General features: G+C 41.7%; 1 protein-coding gene and 1 pseudogene across 13 annotated transcripts in view; both read right to left on the bottom strand.

Annotated features, from left to right (window-relative positions):
* The window catches only part of KIAA0753, a 69952-nt gene that overhangs the window by 1529 nt on the left and 47498 nt on the right, over window positions 1-20925 (bottom strand). For 10 of the 12 annotated variants that reach the window (XM_082443840.1, XM_082443839.1, XM_082443843.1 and 7 more), the window contains 6 exons: window positions 20434-20512; window positions 19300-19383; window positions 16258-16443; window positions 14746-14827; window positions 9503-9623; window positions 8777-9001 (listed from right to left, as the gene is read on the bottom strand). In XM_082443840.1, coding sequence (XP_082299966.1) covers window positions 8777-9001; window positions 9503-9623; window positions 14746-14827; window positions 16258-16443; window positions 19300-19383; window positions 20434-20512 — 777 coding nt within the window. Of the gene's footprint in view, window positions 1-8776; window positions 9002-9502; window positions 9624-13723; window positions 13747-14745; window positions 14828-16257; window positions 16444-19299; window positions 19384-20433; window positions 20513-20925 lie in introns of those variants that run through there. The other 2 variants (XM_082443836.1, XM_082443837.1) reach the window with 2 other exon arrangements.
* Window positions 8-4006, bottom strand: LOC309651321 (small ribosomal subunit protein eS1 pseudogene; annotated as a pseudogene). The gene has a single exon. The product of its transcript is annotated as a small ribosomal subunit protein eS1 pseudogene (transcript).

The following is a 20925-nucleotide window of genomic DNA, read 5'->3' as shown; positions in this document are numbered from 1 at the left end:
GAAGACAAACAACACAGCTAAAGGTACATACAGCCAAGTATGGGAGCCATTCTGTTACTCAGCGGAGGAACTTACCAAGTCACTTCTAAGATTTAAATGGAAACTCAAAAGGCCAAGAATAGCCAAGATAATTTTAAAGAAGAAAGACAAGGTGAGAAGCCTGGCTTTCCTAGACAGTAAGTAAGATGGTGGTGCTGAGATCCCAAAGTCAGGCTAGAGGGAGGGGCCTGTCATACACACAGGGCGGACCTCACCCTTGAGATGGTTGAAACCAGAGGTGACTGGAAACTAGCTGCAACCCAGCCCCAATCCAGATCTACCTCCTACAGCTGCCCAACTGCCTGACAGAGGAAAGGGTGTGGGCCTTCTCTGTGGGGCGGGGGGCAGGAAATTCCAGGTGTCTCTCAACACACACATACGCACACACATTTTCCCGCCTCCAAACTGTTTGAGAGTAAGGTGCAGACTTGATATCCCTCAGGTACTTCTGGGTACATTTCCTAAACACAAGGACATTCTCTTAAATAACCCTGATACAATTATAAAAATCTTAACATTAACACGGATACAATACTATTATCTAATCTTACCTACAGACCTTTTTCAAATTTTTGCCAACTGTCCAAAAAATGTCCTTTAAAAGAAAACATTTTCTAGTCCAGGATTCAGTGCAGGATCACATGTTGCATTCAGTGGCCACATCTCTTTAGTCTATTTTCATCTAGAATCACTCTTCAATCTTTGTCTTTCATGACCTTAACATTTTTTGAAGAGTAAAGGCTATTTTTTTTTTGTTTTAGAATGTCCCTCAATTTGGGTTTGTCAGGTTCACGTTCTACATTTTGGGGACAAATGTCCAGAAGGGTTACTGTGTCCCTCAATACATCTATTTGTCTTACTATGATGAGTGCTAATTTCTATCACACAGTTACGCTGATGTCTGCCAGGTTTCTCCCTTGTAAAGTCACTATTTTCCCTTTGTAATTAATACTTATATTGCAGGGAGATACTTTGAGACTATGTAAATATCCTGTTTCTCATCAAACTTGCTGAATCAATTATTACAGGGTTGCCAACACTGATTTTCTAATTCTGTCATTCCCAACTACATGGAAGAGCTTTCCCTTCTCTATTACTTATTTATGTGTTTATATCGGTTTGGTCTTACACATTCTTATTTTATTCAACAGTCTGTAATCTGCTTCTATTATTACTTATTTTGATACTCAAAGTGTCCCAGATTGGCCAGTAGGAGCCCCTTCAAGCCAGCTCTCAGGTCCTCTTGGCATGTCCCCATCATTCTTTGAACACTTCCTTTCTGCCACACGATGACATTTCAGCCTCATCTTACATTTTCCCAGCCCCAGTCTTGGAACCGGCCATTTCTCCAAGGAGCCCTGGTACCTTTTCATGGAGAAGACTATTTAGAAACCAAAATCTGGGTACTAAGTGTGCTCATTGCTACTAAGTGTGCCATCGCTTCTAGGCCCTCTCACCAGATAGACTCAGACAGACAAACAGACACATAGACACACACCCCATGTCTATTTCTGTATCTATCAAAAACCATAAATTCATAATACCTCCAATCCCACTTCAAAACAGGAGATTCATTCTAGCCTTCCCCCAGAAACCTGGCTCTCATTATTCACAATATACTTATTTACTTGATCAACCCTAAAATATAGAGAAAGTAGTTTTAGAATTGTTAACCCATGCTGCTGGGTAAAAGAAACCTACTTATTAGAATCTAATATGTGTTTACAGTATTTTTGTCTTTAGCCAGAAGGTACAGAGTCAAAATACTGCATTCAAAAGTAACTCAGACAAGGCCTTATCTGTATGTATCCCTTTAGTATGGTTATTTCTTGGAAATACAGTTAGTGTCATATTTCTTTTTGTATTCCAATTTAGGGTCAACCTCCACTGCCCCCCCATCCTTGATGATTTGGAGGGATGTATAGGAAACATTAACAGTTCCAAAAGTCAGAATTATACAAAAGAGGTAAACGAAGGTAAGTGTCCTTCCCCTTCTCTCATCCCTTCTACACCGATTCCTGTCCCAGCTGTTTTATTTTGGCTAATCTGACAATCTTTCGTCTTTTAATTGGTGTGTATAGTTCTTTTTCACTTAATGTAATTCTGATATATTTGAGCTTCTACTACTAAAATACTACGTACTTTCTATTTGTCTATTTGTTCTCTCTTCTTTCTTGCCTTTTTTAGGATTTTGTGATTGTTTAAATTACATTCTTTCCTCACTATTAACTTGGATTTTAAACACTCTTACTATTCTTTTAGTGGCCACTCTAGATTACAATAAGCATCCTTGACTTAAAGTCTAACACTAATTGATATTCTTACCATTTTCCCAGACAATGCAAGAACCTTATTAGAATACTAACTCTATTTATCCCCTTCCCAATTTATATGCTATTTTTATCGTGTATTTCAGATGTATATATACATACATACACACACCCATAAGACATCAGTTTTTCGTTTTATACAGTCAATATTCACTTACCTACATGTTGACTTTTTCTTAATTCATGCCTTCCCCTATTTCTGACTTTTCATCTGTGACTGTTTTTGCTCTGCCTGAAAAATACCCTTTTAATGTTTCCTATAGTGACGGTCTACTGGTAATAAAGTTTCTCAGCTTTGTTTAGAACTTTTATTGCCCTCCTTCTTGAAATACATTTCACTGGGCTTAGATCCAGATTGGTAGCTTTCTCTTTTAGAACTTTTAAAAATACACCAGGTCATCCAGCTTCCATTGTTTCTGTTTCTCCTTTTTCCTTCCTCTGGCTGATTTTAAGATTTTCTCTTTGTCTTTCATTTTCCAACAATACTATGATATGCTACATATGGATTTCTTTTATTTTTCTTGCTTGGGGCATTTAGAGCTTCTTGAATCTACGGCTTGATGTCTTTTGTTATTTGGGGAAGTTATCAGCCGTTCTCTCTATGGATGTGGTTTCTGCCCATTCTCGCTCTCTCCTCTCCTTCTGTGACTCTAGCCACGTGGATATTAGACCTCGTCCCTTTATCCTCCATGTCCCTCATCCTCTCTTCTTTATTTTCATCTTTTTGTGTGTCTCCGTGCATCACACTGGATATTTTCTTCTGTCTTATGTCCCAAGTCTCTAATTTTTTTTTCCATAAATAAGATCTTTTATTTGTCACCATTAAAAGTCTAAATTTTCAGCAGATCCTTGGCTCATGTCCATCAGCTCGTTCAACTCGAGCACCTGCCTCGTCCCCAGTAGCTTTTCCAGAACTACTACCTTCACCACGTAGCTCCATGAGTCTTCCCAATTCAAACTTGGGCTTCTTCAGCATTTTTACCTTTCTAACAATGACATCATGGAACAGATAAATAGATTGGCAAGCCTTTTCTATGTCTTTTCCAATGCTGTCTGCAATCCATTTATTGACCACCTCTTTCAAGTCATTTGTCTGCACCTCTCGGGTCATGATTTCCCTCATCTTCTTGCGGATCTGGCGGACCTGCTGGTGCTGGGCATAAAAGGTCTTCTGAATCTGACTGTTGCGTTTTTTAGTAAAACCCACACAGAACAGATGAAGCAAATAGCCATCATTAGTCTTGACACCCACGTGAGCTTCAATCATGGTCTGACATTTTTGACCATGGAGCACATTTTGTCACGGGTAAGATCCATGCCACGGAAATCAGTCAGGCAGTATTTGCCCTGAACATCCTCAGTGATTAGCTTGAATTTTCTAAATGCAAACTCATCATTCTGCAGATCAGCAAGGCTCGCTTCAAAAACACAACACTTGAGGCCATCAGACGCAATTTTGGTTCCCTGAGTTCTCGTGACTAGTGTTTTCCCAATATTTCTTACATTGAACATAGCTGGTGCTTTCACATCATACCCATCTTCCTTAGAAAATGGGTCAACCACTTTCTTCTTGGCTCCCTTTTTGCCGCCTTTCATAAGACTCCTGTTCTTGCTGACGCCATGGTGCTGCTCAGAGAGCCAAAAGCCTCCAATTTTTTCTTTTGATGTGTCTAATTTGCTATTAAGCCCATCCAATGAGTTGCTTATTTCAGAATTTGTATTTTTCAGTTCTAGAACGTCCACGTGGATTTAGTTTAGTTCCCAGTTCTCTGCCAAAATTCTAAATTGTGTTCTTTATCTCTATGCATATAGTAGGCACAGTTATTCCAATATCTGTGCCCAGTGGCTCTAATATGTGGAGCTGCTGTGGGTCTGTTCTTGTTATTGTCATGTCTCTCTGTTGCCTGCTTTTTTTTTTACCATATACCAGACACTGAATTTGAAAACTGCAGAAATAATTTCAATCCTAAGATGATATTATAAAGCTTCAGAGAAAAGTTAAGTTTGCTTCTGCTCGGTGCCTGTGGGGCAACAATCTAGAATCACCTCAATGCACTCTCAGGAAGTGAGACGACGTGGAGCTGACTGGAGTCCTGAGAGGGTCACCCTTATTCCAGAGTGCCACCCTTCAGGGTCCCAATCAGAAACGAGCAAAGTTCATCGGGCCAGTTCCCCGCCCTTGGCAAGCCCTTAATTTCTACCTCTGTCCTCTGATCTGAAAAGGCCATTGAAAGTGCCATTCATCTTCCTCCAGAACTGACAATCCAGTGCCAGACACGGGCTAACTTCCCTGGGTCTCTGTCTTCTCAGGATCCTGGCCCAGTTATTCTTTATTACCTAGTTAACTTCCTGGTGCCTTCAAGCACATATGTTTTATTTTTAACCTAGCTTTTCTATAAACAGTTATCCTCAGCGGGAGAGGCGGTCCAAATTACCAAGTGTGTCATTACTAGAAGCAGAAGTGATTACTTTGTTTTTATGCTTGCTTTGCTTTCTATATTCCTATCACTAATTCATCCCCAAACTATGAGAGAAATACAAAGGTGCTCCCAATACATTCAAACACATGAGGGAATGTATCTGTTTTCTTCTTCTTTTTTAACCTTCCTCACGCTGGCTTCCCCCTCTGGAAACTATTCCTCCTGGAGCCCTCTGTCCTCCTGACTCCAATCTAGACTAGCTGCTTTCTATGCTCACTGAAAAATTCTCTTAGAAATAGCTTTTGCCATTTTCCTGGAAGTTCCATGTTGGAGTCTTAAGTTCCCTAAATCCCGTCTTCCTCCTTCTCACTGTGCACCTTGTGCTGGCGGCACACACCCTCTGGTAGCTTACTGAGAAACAGTGCATGGGAACTACATTCTTGGACACTTTGCATACCTTAAACTGTCTTTATTCTACCCTTTTATTTAATCAATAATTTAGCTGAGCACAGAATTCTAGGGTAAATATGGGAAGTATGCTCCAATATCTTCTAGCAGGGTTGCTACTGACAACAATATGCCATTCTCATTTCTGATTATTTGAATGTGCCCAGTTTTAACCCTCTGGAACCTTCTGTCATCTTCTCCTTACATTGGGATGCCCACCTATCCTTTGCACAACAACGTGCCGTGATGTGTTGTGTTCTGTTCTGTTTATTTATTCAGTTATTCACTCACTCACTCACTCATAGTGGACAACTGGTGAACCCTTTCAATTCAGAGACTAACAACCTTCTGGGGATTTTTCTTATAGTATTTCCTCAATAATTTTCCATTCCTCCTTTTTCCCTGTTTTCACATTCTGGAACTCCTATTATTCAGATGTTTTCTCTGTTATAATAGCCTATGTAGCTTTCATGGTTTTCAGCAAATGTCTGGATCTCTCAGCAATCTGCTACATTCAAGAATGAGAGTTTCAACTAAGCCTTCTACTTTCTGACTCCCCTGGACCCATGCATCTAGTGTTTCTCATTCCTGAGTCTTACCAAGGTTCTTCTGCACAAATCAGCTAGGGTCTTGGCTCCACCCTCATCAGGCACTTGGCTCTCTCTGGTCTGCTAACTCACTTGCCATTTGTCTAACTGCTTCATGGCTTCCAAAATTTTCTTGCTATTTCTTATTTGCTGTCATTTATGGTTTCATGCCTTTTATTTAGTCTTTCAGTGGCATAGAGTGGGCTAGGGATATAGGGAGTAGAGATAAAGCATATGTTCAATCTGTCCTTTTCAACCAGAAGTCTCCTGATTTGTTTTTCAAACAAGGAATCTTTAAGAGTTTGCTTTCATTAAAAGCATTATCACCTTAAGCCTTTCCTTCCAGAATCACTCTTTTATTTACATCCAGTTTATATCACCTGCCCCATCTGACCACCGGAACAGTGCTTTTCTCCACGTGGAAGGAGGAGTGGAGACATTAAAAGAAAGAGAAAAACTCAGCTTACTTCTCCCTCACCCAAGAGGCTATCAGATGAAGTCAACTGTCTTTGGATACTTTTTCAAGATTTGATCAGTATACTTCTCATCTGTGGAACACTCAAATAAGAAACAAAACAAAAGAGATCAAAAACAGAGCTAGAATATTTAGATGTGCTGCCACTTGAGGGTCAAGGACAGGAGAGGAGAACATCCATGAAGTTCAGGCGTATTTTAACAGATCTGACCTCAACATCTTAACCTATTAGTCCTTATAAACTGAGAGAGCTTTTCCCTACATTCACAGAACAACTATGAACAAAATGTATCGTTAATCAAGTGGTAAGAACATACAAGGAACAGTCTATCTTCCTTAGCTTATTTTGGATTTCCCAAGATGCCAGTTAGCCTAACCAATCCAGACAGGTTCTGTGCAAACCAGTGAGTATGCTACAGGACTGCGTGTTAACACACGGAAGCAAGTCTAGTGTACCTACTCTCCTCTCCAGAAAATAAAATGCACATCTCAACAGAACAAAGGGTCTCATATGCTGTGAAGGGTATGTATATTAAGAGAAGTCCCAGGACTTCAGGCTAAACCTGAGAGATAGAACATAAGTGATTATCTCTGATCCCACCCAAAAGCCCACCAAAATAAAAGGAGTTAAATGAACACATAAATCTACAATGAGAAAAAGACAAAACTAGATGAGAAATGTCCAAGATTTTCGGAAGATAAAAAGCACACAGAAGAATCAAAATTGACTCAGCAGTACAGAGGAAAAATACAGAGGAAGCTGAAACCTTAGGGTACATAGAGGGAGGCGCCAAGGAAAAGCAAGCTGATCTGTCTCACAAAACACGTCTCACAGAAAGACTCTGGAAGTAAGAGAACCAGGAACCATGAAAGTGGAATGAAGGAGCTGGTAGAAATGAGGCAACTGGCTGAGAATCTGCAGAACAAGCAGTTAGACTGATGGGTCTCCACGTCGGCTCCTGGCAGCTACCTGACAATCCCTGCTTGACCCCCACAAAAAAAGGAAGGTATATTCTTTGGAAAAAATAAACCAGTAATTTGGGACTTTCCTGGTGGTGCAGTGGTTAAGAATCCACCTGCTAATGCAGGGGACACGGCTTTGAGCCCTGGTCTGGGAAGATCCCACATGCCGCGGAGCAACTAAGCCCGTGAGCCACAGCTAGTGAGCCTGCGCTCTAGAGCTCGCGAGCCACAACTACTGAGCCCACGTGCCACAACTACTGAAGCCCGTGTGCCTAGAGTCCACGCTCCGCAACAGGAGAAGCCACCGCAATGAGAAGCCCGCGCGCCGCAACTAGAGAAAGCCCGCGCGCAGCAACGAAGACCCAGCGCAGCCAAAAATAAATAAAGTAATAAACCAGTAATTTAAAACCCAGCCAAATCATCAATCAAGTATGAAGATAGACACCTTCAAACATGTTAAGTCTCAAGAAATGTCCTCTAATACACAAAGCAGGATAGGCTCCATCAAAGTAAGAGAGTAAACCAAGAAAGAGGAGGACACGTGCACACAGAAAACAAGGACCCGAACATGGGAGGGAGAATCTCACACTCAGTGTGGTTCCCAGGACAAGCACCACACTGTAGACCTAGAAAGCGGCTGGGCCAGACTGAGAGAGAAGGAAAGAGGGCCTCAGGACAAAGAGTGGGGGGTGGAGGCGAGAAACAGAGATTAATCAACATATCTGATCATGAGGAAAATTATGTTCAGATGTGTTGGCTAGTATGTGGGGAACGATAATAAATACATAAAAGAATAAGCAAATTAAAAAGAGGCAATTATTAACTCCTGGAATACGTTTGAAACTTGTTCAAGAAAGAAATGTAATCATGGTATACTGCTTGGCTCAATGATGAAGATTATCTGCATGTATGTAATAAAGTGATACTCATGAGGAAGTTAAATTTGGGCCCCATTTTAAAAGAAGGAATTTGCACACATCTTTCAATTAACTATTTACGTAAAAGAAGGCTACCCATTCTTCAAATATTTAGTAGCAGTGGGACTGTTTTCTGACTGCACAAAACTCCCCGTTCTCAGGGGAGGTGACAGCCAGAAGGAGAAGGTTAAGTGTAGCAAAGTCTGTAGGCCTGCTGCTCCTAGTGTAAGTTTATCCCGACCGAGAAGATTTCACGATAATAACTGTTTCCTGCCCAGTAATAATCTGTGTTCTCTGACAACACGGCCCTCAGTAACAGCAACAGGAAACCCGTCCTGACTTGAATATTGTGCCTCTACCTAAGGAGGGGAGTCTGCAGAACGCTCCTTCGGATGCCATCAGCCATGCCGTTTTCCAATCTCCTCCCCTTGAAGAAAGGCATTTAGCAGAGAAAGCCTGTTCGCTAGCCCCAAAGCAGCCACTGGAACTCCAGGGCACAAAAGCACGGCCTGAGACCCTGGCCAGGCCTTTCTCCAGCCTTTCCGTAAGTTGACACGTGGCACCCAGTTCCTCAACAAAGCACAAACCTTCTACTGACCTTTCAGCTATCAGCCACGGGTTGAAGGCGCCCACAGCCTCGTGCGCAATAACTCGGAGGTACTGCTCGAAGCGGCGGCAGTAGTCACCGATGCTGTGCCGCATGCCCCGCGGGACAAAGAGGGCAGCTCGGCCTTTCCTCTGCTGAGCACCTTCTGAAAGGGAGAGGAGGGGAGTCTCTCTCTTCTCCGGTCTCTCCTCTGTCCCCACACTTTCATCTAGGGAACTGAGAGCAAATAAAAATGATGAGAGCATTCAAAATCATCTGCAAGCGAGGGTAAACTGTTAATTCACCCTGATGGTTTGACAGCCAAAGGTTTACCTTCATTTCCCTTCCTCACACTGAACAATACGCAACATCTTATCACCACTCATTGTTTCTCCTTCACACCGGACTAACCCTCCACACAGGAGGAACATGTGTCCCACAGACAAAAGAATTCTTAAAAGCAGATCTTGCAGTAATTACCTGCACAATCACCTGTGCCAGTGTGATGCTTTCAATCGTAAAAACCAGCTAAATGTTACTGAAAGGATCCTTAAGATGCAACACACTCAATTCCCATCTTATAAGCACTACTATTTTACTGGGCCATCTTGGAGTTTGTCAAGATCTTGGTCAAAAGAAGAATCTCTCTCTGTCTTGTGGTAACTGAAGAAATGTGAAATCTAACAACATCAAAGGCAACCAACTACAATGAAATCAGACAGTCTCGTTACCACTTACGTGCCATTGCAGGGCCTTTCTAACACGATGTTCACATCTGGGTCTTTGCGAGCTGCTGTCTTTGTGATCCTGATTGGATGAGGAGAAAGACACCTTTCACTTACTGCTGGGATTTTTTGGTCTAGAAAAGGAGAAGCATAAAATGACTGCATATAAAGAAATGCTGGTGTATATATCAGAGCTGTCTTAGTGGCCAGTAACCTGTGAGGAAGTCATGGGCACATCTCTTAAGCATAAAGGTTGCATTAGCAGTGCAAAGGGAAAAAAGTGCCCTTGTTTTAAATGAAAAGGGGAATTTAGAAGTCCCCAAGAGGGACTTCCGTGGTGGTCCAGTGGTTGAGGATCTGTCTTGCAATACAGGGGACACCAGTTCGATCCCCGGTCGGGGAACTAAGATCCCACATGCTGCGGGGCAATTCAGCCTGTGCGCCACAAGTGCAGAGCCTGCACGCCACAACTGGAGAGCCCGAGCGCCGCAACTACTGAGCCTGTACCCTCTGGAGCTCACGCGCCACAACTAGAGAGCCCACGCGCCACAACTAGAGAGAAGCTTGCGCACCGCAGCAAGGAGCCCACATGCTGCAACAGAAGATCCCGCATGCCGCAACTAAGACCCGATGCAGCCAAAAAACAAATAAATAAATAATATTAAGGGGACTGTCCTTAACAAAATAAAAGTTACCGAGAAACAAACCAATGAGGAGTCAGTTTTAAGAAATAAAGAACTTGTTTAAAAGCTTCTGTCAGCTCTTTGGAAGACTCTTCGAAGAGGTCTGTGCAAAGCCAGGTTCCATTAGGATCCAGCCCCCATTCCGAGGAGTCTTAAGCCGTTGGGTTTGTTTTTTAACCTTTAAATGATTTGATTACTGGAGAAGGAAAAAAACCACTCACACCTGAACACTTAATTAGCTGATTTAATTTGTCTCTGGGCTTCGCTGGAAAAATCTGCATGATGATAGTCAAAACATTAACTTATTAACTATACCTTGCAGGCTTGACAGCTCTTTTGAGTTTTGGATTATTTATCATTTTAAATGCATTTCAAATGTAGAATTCCACTACTGGGCATATACCCAGAGAAAATGATAATTCAAAAAGACACATGCACCCCAATGTTCACTGCAGCACTATTTACAATAGCCAGGTCATGGAAGCAACCTAAATGCCCATCAACAGATGAATGGATAAAGAAGATGTGGTACATATACACAATGGAATATTACTCAGCCATAGAAAGGAATGAAATTGGGTCATTTGTAGAGATGTGGATGGACCTAGAGACTGTCATATAGACTGAAGCAAGTCAGAAAGAGAAAAACAAATATCATATATTAATGCATTTATGTGGAATCTAGAAAAATGGTACAGATGAACCGGTTTGCAAGGCAGAAACAGAGACACAGATGTAGAGAACAAACGTATGGACACCAAGGGGGGAAAGCGGGGTGGCAGGGATGAATTGGGAGATTGGGATTGACATATATATACTAATATGTATAAAATAGGTAACTAATAAAAAAAATGTAGAATCTCTGACTCGCATATTTATATGCTTATGATTTTTTACGCTCAGAAATACTGCATAAGTCCGTTTTTGTAAAAATATTACTGAGAGTACAATCAATTTTCAATTGATTTCAGAAAAGAGAAGGTGAGATATAGATTCGACACTGCACAACTCAAAAACCACTTTAAATTTGGTTTTTGTGATGCAACTGAACATACAATCAGAACAATTAGAAACAGAAGGTCCTTACGAGGATTTCATGATTCTGGATTTAAAGTGTCCAAAAATTCATTTCAGTTCCGGGTGTTCTACAGAGCTCCTTTTAAATGCATACCTAGACTCTAGCAGAGTCAGAGATAGTGACTAACAGTTTAAATTGTCCTTGAAAAAGAGAACACCGACTCCTTGGTAAGGCTGTCTTCTGCGTGATGCAACCTGACTGTGGCCAGTGGCCAAACCATCAGTGAAACAGCCGCCCTTCAACATTTCCCCCTCCTCTGCCTCCTCACGAAAAGATGCCCACTGCTTCACTAAGCAATGATTAGAAGGGTCGTCCCTGTGCCAGGCCCATGCTAGGCACAGTTGGGACACAACTGAATATGACAAAACTCTCTGGCCTCAAAGATTCTGTGGCTTCTTTGGGAGAGGTAAAGAGCTCTAACAGGGCAGGACATGCCAAAAGTCTATGGGAGTTCACGGGAAGGGAGCAGAGTTCCAGCCCAGGAAAGCCAGGAAAAGCACTGCCGAGCAGGATCACGCGAGCCGGGCCTCGAAGAATGGTTCAGCTGTCATGTGATGATGAAGATGGAAGCTGGAGTAGGGCTGGGGGAAAGAGAGAATGACATGAACAAAGAATAGCGCTGGAAAAATTACAGAAGACAAAAGGAACAAATTTGTATTGTGTTTAGATGGCTCATCTTTCTGTCAAAATTTGACGTGGAGAATACTTTTCCTAGGACAATACCCCAAACTCACATTCTAAAAAAGTATACATACATAAGCTGCTGTTGTAGACCTTCTACAGCCACAATTTCCTTTACTTCTCTTAATACTCATAGTACTGAAGTTCCTTTAGAGGTAACGTTTAACCACATTTTATTTTCCTCCTTTCACTGAGTAAAGTAATAACTGATAAGCATGTGTCAAAGAGAATTTGAGTCACACTTCCCAGCCCAAATTGTGATAGTAGCCTAGCAACTGCAGCCAAAACGCATATGTATGAATTTTTTAAAGTGGAAGAGAAAAGTGAAAGTCTTTTCAACAAACAGAGCAAGAACAAGTGGATATCCATTAGTGGAAAAAAAAAAGAACCTCAACCTCTACCTCAAACCATAGGCAAACTTTTATTCAAGACGGATCATAGGCCTACACATAAAAGCTAAAACCATAAAGCTTCTAGAGGAAAACAAGAGCCTCTCTTCTCAACTTGGGAGTAGGCATAGGTTTATTAGATCAGAGAAAGCAAAAACTATACAAGAAAAAATGGATAGCTTAGACTTTATCAAAATTTAAAATGTCTGCTCATAATAAAACACATTTGAGAAAATAAATACGTGAGCTATACATGGGGAAGAATGTTTGCAGATATTCGCTGGAGGAGATTAGTGAGTGCTGGGATGAGGGGAGGGAGAATGAGGGGTGATGCCACTGGATGCAGGGCTTCTTTTCAGTGATGAAAATGTTCTGCAATTAGCAATGACATCTGCACAATTCTGTAAATACACTAAAAATTACTGAACTCTTTAAAAGGGGGAATTTTATGGTATGTGAATGACATCCAATAAAGCTGTTTTGAAAACAAACAAACTATATATACATATATGACAAAGAACTCAAACCCAAAATGCATAAAGAATTCTTACAACTCAAAAATAAAAAGACAATCCAATTTTTTTAAATGTACAAAAGCTTTGGACACTTCACAAAGGAAGATATACAAATGACTAATAATTACTTGAAAATGTTCTAAACGTCATTATTCACCAAGGAAATGAAATTAAAGCCATAAAGAGATATTGCTACAGGCCCACCAGAATGGTTACAATGAAAAAGACTGACAATTCAAATACTGGCAAAGATCTCTAGCAACAGGAACTCAATGTAGATGGGAGTGTAAAACGGTACAGCCACTTTGGGGAAAGGTTTAGCAGTTTTTTATAAAGTTAAACATGTACCTATCCCGTAACCTGGCAAGTCTACTCAGGTGTTTATCCAAGAAAAATGAAAACTTATGTCCATACAAAGACTATACATGAATACACCCATAGCAGATGTATTTCTAATAGCCCCAAACTAGAAACAACCAAATGCAGATCTACAGGCAAATGGATAAACTAGATGTGGTACATGCGTACGATGGAATACTACTCCACAATAAAAAGGAATGAACACTGATACAAAGTGTGGTAGGCTGCACACTGGCTCCACATTCTATTCCCTGGAACCCGTTAATGTCCCCTCTCCGGCAAGAGGGACTTTAAGGACCTTGCGATGGGGAGAGTGACCTGGATCACTGGGGTGGCCCCTAAATGTAATCAACATGTCCTTACAACAGGCAGGCAGAGCAAGATTTGACTCAGAAGAGGAGAAGGCAATGTGACAACAGAAGCAGTGTGAAGTAATATGGCTGCAAGCCAAGGACTGCAGGCAGCCTTAGAAGCTGGAAGAAGGAACCAGCCCTGCCACCACCTTGATTTTAGCCCTTTAAGACTCACTTCAGACTTCTGACCTCCAGGAACTGTAAGAGAAAAAATTTGTTTTAAACTGCTAAATTTGTGCTTTAACTTGTTACAAACCTGTTACTGTGGCAATAGGAAACAAGTAATAGATAAATTTATAAAATATCATGCTAAATGAAAGAAGCCTTAGACAAAAGAGTAAATACATGTATGATTCCATTTATATGAAATTCTAAAACAGGCAAAACTAATCTATAGTTAAAAAAAAAAAAGCACAGTGGTTGCCTGGGTGGTGGGGAACTGACTGGGAAGGAGCATAGGGGAACTCTCTGCGGTCATGAGAAGCTCTGTTTTGAAAGGAGTGTTGGGTAACAAAGGTATGCCCGCCTGTCAAAACCCATCAAATAACACAGTTAAGATCTGTGCATTTTATTATATGTGAATTTTATCTCAGAAGGAAAAAGAGGGCTTCCCTGGTGGCGCAGTGGTTGAGAATCTGCCTGCCAGTGCAGGAGACACAGGTTCGAGCCCCGGTCTGGGAAGATCCCACATGCCGCGGAGCAACTGGGCCCGTGAGCCACAACTACTGAGCCTGCGCGTCTGGAGACTGTGCTCCGCAACAAGAGAGGCCGCGATAGTGAAGAGGCCCGCGCATCGCGATGAAGAGTGGCCCCCGCTCGCCGCAACTAGAGAAAGCCCTCGCACAGAAACGAAGACCCAACACAGCCAAAAATAAATAAATAAATAAATTTATTTAAAAAAAAGGAAAAAGAGCCATAAATAAATATTAAGCTCTAGTTAGTGATACAAATGCTGAAATATTTCAGATAAGATGTACTGATGTCTTCAAATTACTCTGAAATGCATCCAAAAATAAGATGGATTGATGGATGCACAGAGGATAAGTAGACGTATGATAAAGCAAACACAGCAACATTTTAATTGTAGGGTCTAGAAGATGTGTATATGGGTGTCCACTGCAGAATTTTTTCAACTTTTCTGTATGTTTGAAATTTTTCAGAATACAATGTCGAGGGAAAAAGTGGGGAAACACTCACCATTTTTTTCTTCCTGCATCCAAAGATGAGGATCTGTATATACAATTTTATTATATCTCTGGCGAACCGTCTCCTGGTATTTCTTTAAAAAAAAAAAAAAAAGTATAATTTATGAGGAAAAAAATTAGTTTCATTACAAACCAGAGACTAGTACAGCAGACATTTGCTATAGACACGTTGCCAGAAACAGGCATCCCCCAGGGCCAGGAAGTGATTAGTTCATGAGATGAAATGTAAAAGAAAATGAAGCAGGGCTTCCCTGGTGGCGCAGGGGTTGAGAATCTGCCTGCCAATGCAGGGGACACGGGTTCAAGCCCTGGTCTGGGAAGATCCCACATGCCACGGAGCAACTAGGCCCGTGAGCCACAACTACTGAGTCTGCGCGTCTGGAGCCTGTGCTCTGCAACAAGAGAGGCCGTGATAGTGAGAGGCCCGCGCACCGCGATGAAGAGTGGCCCCCGCTTGCCACAACTAGAGAAAGCCCTCGCACGGAAACGAAGACCCAACACAGCCAAAAATAAATAAAAATTAATTAATTAAAAAAAAAAGAAAACGAAGCAGTTAATCTAATTAATGTAATCTAGACCAGCACTGCCCACAAGAACTTGAAGTGGTGATGGAAATGTTCTATTTTTGCCATGTCCAATATACCAGCTACTAACTATTGACCACTTGAAATGTGAGTAATGTATTTAATCTTAATTAATTTACATTTAAATGGCCATCTGTGGCTAGAGACCACCATTTTGGACCCTTCAGGTCTAGACAGTTACAAGGGGAAATCAGTTACAAGACTAGGATAAACTACACATTTTAAAATTTTCAAAAACCAACTAAAAGTTGCCTTCCCTATAATGTTTCTGTTTAGCAGCAAAGCCAAAATGAGATTTCATCACGGTGGAGTTAAAAAGAAAATGCTGGACTAGGAGTCAGGAGACCTGGATTCTCAGCCCACCTCTGGTGGGAATTTTTGTGTGACCTTGGCCACGTCACTTACTCCCTTATTGGGTCTCAATTTCCTGCTCAGAACAATCCAGGGGTTGGCTTGAGTAATGTCTGAGGTCTAAAAGTCTCTGAGAAAAGCGTTCTAAAGTAGTATCATGGGAATTAGAGAAGGTGAAGTTAACTGTGATTTGCCAGGATCCCATGCTAGCAGAGCAGAAGAGGCAACTGAACAGCATTTACAAGCCTAGGGATGAAGAAGTTAAGTTGCTGGTCGCATCTGTGGGCCTGAGCTCCGGTCCAGCGTCTTTCGTATCCCATACCAATGATGAGTTATGTGTCAGGTAGGGTGCTGACACTTCATACCTCATTTTGTCCTTAAAAGCACCCTACTTATTAGAGAGGGTACGGGACTTTACCAAGGCCGTACCCTGGGCTGGCGGCCGAGCTGGGATTTAAACTCAGCACCAGGTGACTCTGAAGTTCTAAGCTACAGAGCCACGAGGAGGAGCTGCGCTCGGCAGAAGTCAGCCGCCAGCCACCGACCAGAGCTGGCAGGCCCGGCCTTACTTCCATTTCCTCCATGCGGAGCATCATGGCCTCCAGACGTGGGCTGTCCTCGCTGTCCCCCCAGGTGGCTAAGGCCTCAGGCTCCGAGATCTTAGAGTGAGTCACAGCCCAGAGCTCGTGAGCGGCATCTTCCAAAAAATCATCCAGCTGATGAATGCGACTGGATTCACAATCAATAGCTGTAGCCTGCAAAACAAGGGAAGGGGATGGAAAGGCAATACAAAGATAACAGAGATCTTAAAGATTAACGCTAATCATAATAAACCAACCACGCAGTGATCCAACACGCAGAGTTTCTACACTAAATCTAACCTCTCCTAAGTCAGTAAACATCAAGAGCAGTGACATCAGGACAATTTCTACCACAGTCATTTAAACAGTAACATCAACTGAGGAGTACCATTACTGTCCATGGGAATTATCTTTATTACCTGTTTTGCCAGTTGGTAAAGCAAATATATTCCTTGTGCTATACTCAGAAGAATGTCCAATATTTCACATGTCACATACTACAGAGGACATACCTACAGTATTCTCTTTTTGGTTCAGTGCTTTGTAAAAACATCTGTTCATGACATCACAAAAGTTCATGATTCTTGTCTTTGCTTGAGACTTTCTACCTATAACCAGAAGAGCTTTACCAGCCTTTCTTGACCTTGTATTCTTTACATTCACTTTACAGCTTGCAAAGCATTTTTATATGTGTTGTTATTTCTTTTGATTCTAATATACGTCTATAATCTGCTCTGAAAGAGGCTTTTACAAAGAATGTCTGCTGGGGGAATAATCGTATCAGGCTCTGGAATGAGACATTCCTGGGACTAAATCTTGGTTCTGCCTACTGGTATGCCTCCAAGTGTGGGCATGTTTACTTAACCTCTCTGGGCCTCAACCCTCTGGTCTGTAACATGGAAATAATAATCCTATATTTCAGAGTTGTAAGGATTACATGAGCATTTGCACATTGGAACACTTACAATAGTGGCTGGCATGAAGAACAGTTACTGCCATAGTAATTTTTAAAACCTTTTAACGGTTCACGGAAGAAAATATATCAATGGCCAATCAAGATATAAAGAAATGCTCAACCTTACCCGAAGTTAAAGAAATAAATATCAGTTGAATAACCAATACAATAAAATTAACAAAAAAATCTAGAGACAACTAAACCAGTAATACAGGTCTGGTTAAGATGTGTTTATTTATATTTTCATTCTTAATATTTAAAGAATTGAATATCAAGAATACTATGAGATGAGAGATAAGGAAGTTCCCAATATGCTGGTATGGAAAGATCACCAAAATATAAAGAAAGAAGCTGGATACAGAAGAGCATATGGTATCCGTTTGTGGGGAGCTTTTACTTTTTACATTACACTTTTTCTGAATCGTTTGCATTTTTAGCCATGTGCATATACAACTTTTAATTAAAAAAAAAACACACTTTGGAAAAATGTATTTCACATACAAGTTCAGTTAATGACAATAGCAGCAGCAGGAGACAAATATGTTATGATGGCACCCTTCCAAAAACTTTTTCCTGATATCAGGGATCATCTTGTCTGCAAGTAAAACTACCGAGAGCTTCAGTTTACTTGCAAAGCGCAGCAAACATCTTCTCCATTTGAGAGATGAGAACTCTGGGAATATGTGTTCAAGGTCCCACAGCTCTTTTATAAGTTAACACAGCAAAATAACTCTTTTTACTTCATCATGCCAACTTCAATGAGTTTGTTTTTATTCAGTTATTTATAAAAACTGACTCCTGATGGTGCTGCCTGGGAAAGTCTTTGCAGTGATGCTGATGTTTAACAGCAGCCCAGAATACTGAACACTGGATAGAGTTCCTTTTCTTTTTCAAGAAATTGTATTAAAGCCCATTTAATGTCTACAGAATGATTCTTATATATAAGGCTGATCATTTCTAGTAATATTCAAACATGTCTACTTCACTGACAGCATTTATGACCACTTCATATTTCTGTCATATTAATATGCTTTATGGAGCTGCCTCCCTAGATGAGAGGCTAGTCTCATTTTTTGCTAGGGAAAAAGGTATTTGGTGGCTCTGCTGCACAAAGCATCCAGCCATAGCACGCCCAGTCTGTACGAGTCAGAGGTAGGCTTTCAGCTTCCGGTCTCAGAAGCCTCACCTCACGTGAGATTCTGTCACAAAATATTGGTACAATAAAATTACAATTGCAAAAATTATGAAAATACACCAAAACTAAACTATTGCTTAATAAATTAGAACAGGGATACATTCTCAAAATCTACTTTCTTCCCGTTCCTAAGGTTGGGCTGGTGGAACTCCATTCCAACTTCCTTCTAACCTGAGACCTTCACCCTTGCTCTGTCCTTCACTTGCTTTGAGCACGTAAAGCAGTAACTTCTTTCCAACCTCCACAAAGACCCACTAGAGGCAGCCTGCACCTCCCCCTCCCTACGCCGAGGCAGGGTGGGAACATTCCCACAAATGCCGAACACAAGTCCTCCGGAGGAAGAGCCCAAGGGTGGACAACCACATGATATGTTTTCATTGTTCTCAAATGTTATCATTCGTTCCTGAGCCACCTCTTCTCTCTGCCAGGCCAGGTACTGGTCATTATTAGGCACTCAAAACATGCTGGCCTAACAATAAATATTAGGCCCTCAGTATAAATGAAATTAGGCCAGTAATGAGCAAAACTGGGCTGAATCAGAGGAAATGAGGGCAGCCATTCTTCTGCCGCGGGCCATCAACATTCAGGGTCACGCAGTCTACCCACATTCTGTCATCAGGAGGAAAGGAAAAAGTCGCTGACAAAAACCTGTGGCTCTAGAGATTTCTGTGAGCTGTCTGCAAGGCTCATCTAAGTCATAATGCTAAACATACACTGTAAGAATTAATATGCCAAATATGAAAAACAGCCTCCACCCTCTGGAGTGGGGTAGTCTAGTGTTGGCAGGGTAATCTGCGTATCAGCTTTCCTTACAGCCGAGGACATCATCACGCAGTAATACCAGTGTCAGTCCAGAAGGCCAGCCCCACACAGCACACACCTTCTCTGCCGGCCGGGCTGTTGCTGCAATCACTGAGAGCCGATCCTTCAAATGAGCATCTGCTTCCAGAGAAGAATTGACTCTCTATTAAAACAGACAAGCATGCTCATAAATTATGAAAATTTACAACCCATATTAGTACAAATGAATTTTGCTCCCAGAATAACTTCTGTGTGGAACTGTTCATCAGCTTTAGCTATATTAGGCTTTTTGCGGGAATTCAAAGCACTCTGTCTTCATGAAAATAAATGCCATGTGCTGATCTTGGCTTTCTGCCCCTTTTCTTCCCTCAACTTTGTAAACACTGTCAGAGTAGCTGTGTGGTTTTGGGCAATTACTCAACTTCTCTGTTCCACAGTTTCCTCACTGATAAAATAAGGAGGTTGGACGGTCTGGCCTCTAAGAACCCTCCCAGTTCTATAGTCCTGAGATTTCCATGGACTCTAATAATGATTTAACATTTCTTAGACCAAGAGATACACAAGTTCAGTGGTCTATTCAGGGTCCCAGAATGTCCTTCATTCTATTTAAGATTCTAGTGCTCTTCTGTGGCCTCATCTATTCACACACACAAGATGATTTCCATTTACGGGTTGGATCTACAGGGTCTGGCCATAGCCTTCAGCTCACTGCTTACAGGAGGATGGCACAACCTACTGGTGATGCTCTATGCAATTTCATCTTGAAGAAAGTACTGGTTTGTGCACAGAAGCTGTTGTCCTAACATCTCTCTCCTTGGGAAAAAGAGAGAAAATCATTCCAAATCACTGAGGTGAAAGAGCACGGGATTAGAGTGGAAGCAGTGAACGAACACTAGCACCACCAATAGCTCTATTTGGTGAAGAACGTAAATTGCAATAGAAGCTCATTCCCCAAACTAAAATCTCACCTTTCTCAAAAGTGGTACTTTCTCTTCCCCCATCTTGTTCCCTTACTCACAACGGAAGACACATCAACAGTGTGGGAGCCCAGAAGGGGCCCAGCAGCCCTGCACGCACGCTACGAAGCACAGAGCAGCACTGCAGCTTCCAGCGGCCACACACTCAGCCCTGCAAAGGCTCAGTGTGACCTCCGGAGCAACTCTTTTGATTTGAGAATTTCCAAAAGGCAAGCACATGGGATGAACTAGATTACCTGGGCCTTGACCAGGAGAGGCTTCAAACGCTCCAGAACTGCCTTCTCTACCTTATCCGCTAAGTGGGTGGCAGAAACACTATTTAGAAATAAAACTGAAAATTAAAATCAAAAGCAAGAAAATATCCTATTGTGCATATTTACTTACCACCCCAGGCGAAGGAAAACCAAATGATTATAAAAACTGTACGGCCTCTCTAATTTTCATGGCCATACGAGATCCCTGGGGATCTTGTTAAATGCAGATTCTGATTCAGTTGGTCTGAGGGAGGCCTGAGAGTCTGCATTTCCAACAAGCTTTCAGGTGATGCAATAATGCTGGTCCTGAACCTAACTTTGAGGACAAGGGCTGAGATAACATCTGAAGAAGTATATTAGGCTCTGAATCCATTTTGAAAGAATAATGGCTGCCTTGAAACAACTAAAGAGGGCAGAAGACTCAACAAATGAAACTAATTTTGTACCCTCCCAAGCCCGACAATAACAGAATTA

This window comes from Balaenoptera physalus (genome assembly GCF_965194825.1).
Source record: "Balaenoptera physalus genome assembly, chromosome: 20".
NCBI classification, from domain to species: domain Eukaryota; kingdom Metazoa; phylum Chordata; class Mammalia; order Artiodactyla; family Balaenopteridae; genus Balaenoptera; species Balaenoptera physalus.
Note: the sequence above shows the minus strand (reverse complement) of the source record. Positions and strands in the feature narration are given on the sequence as shown.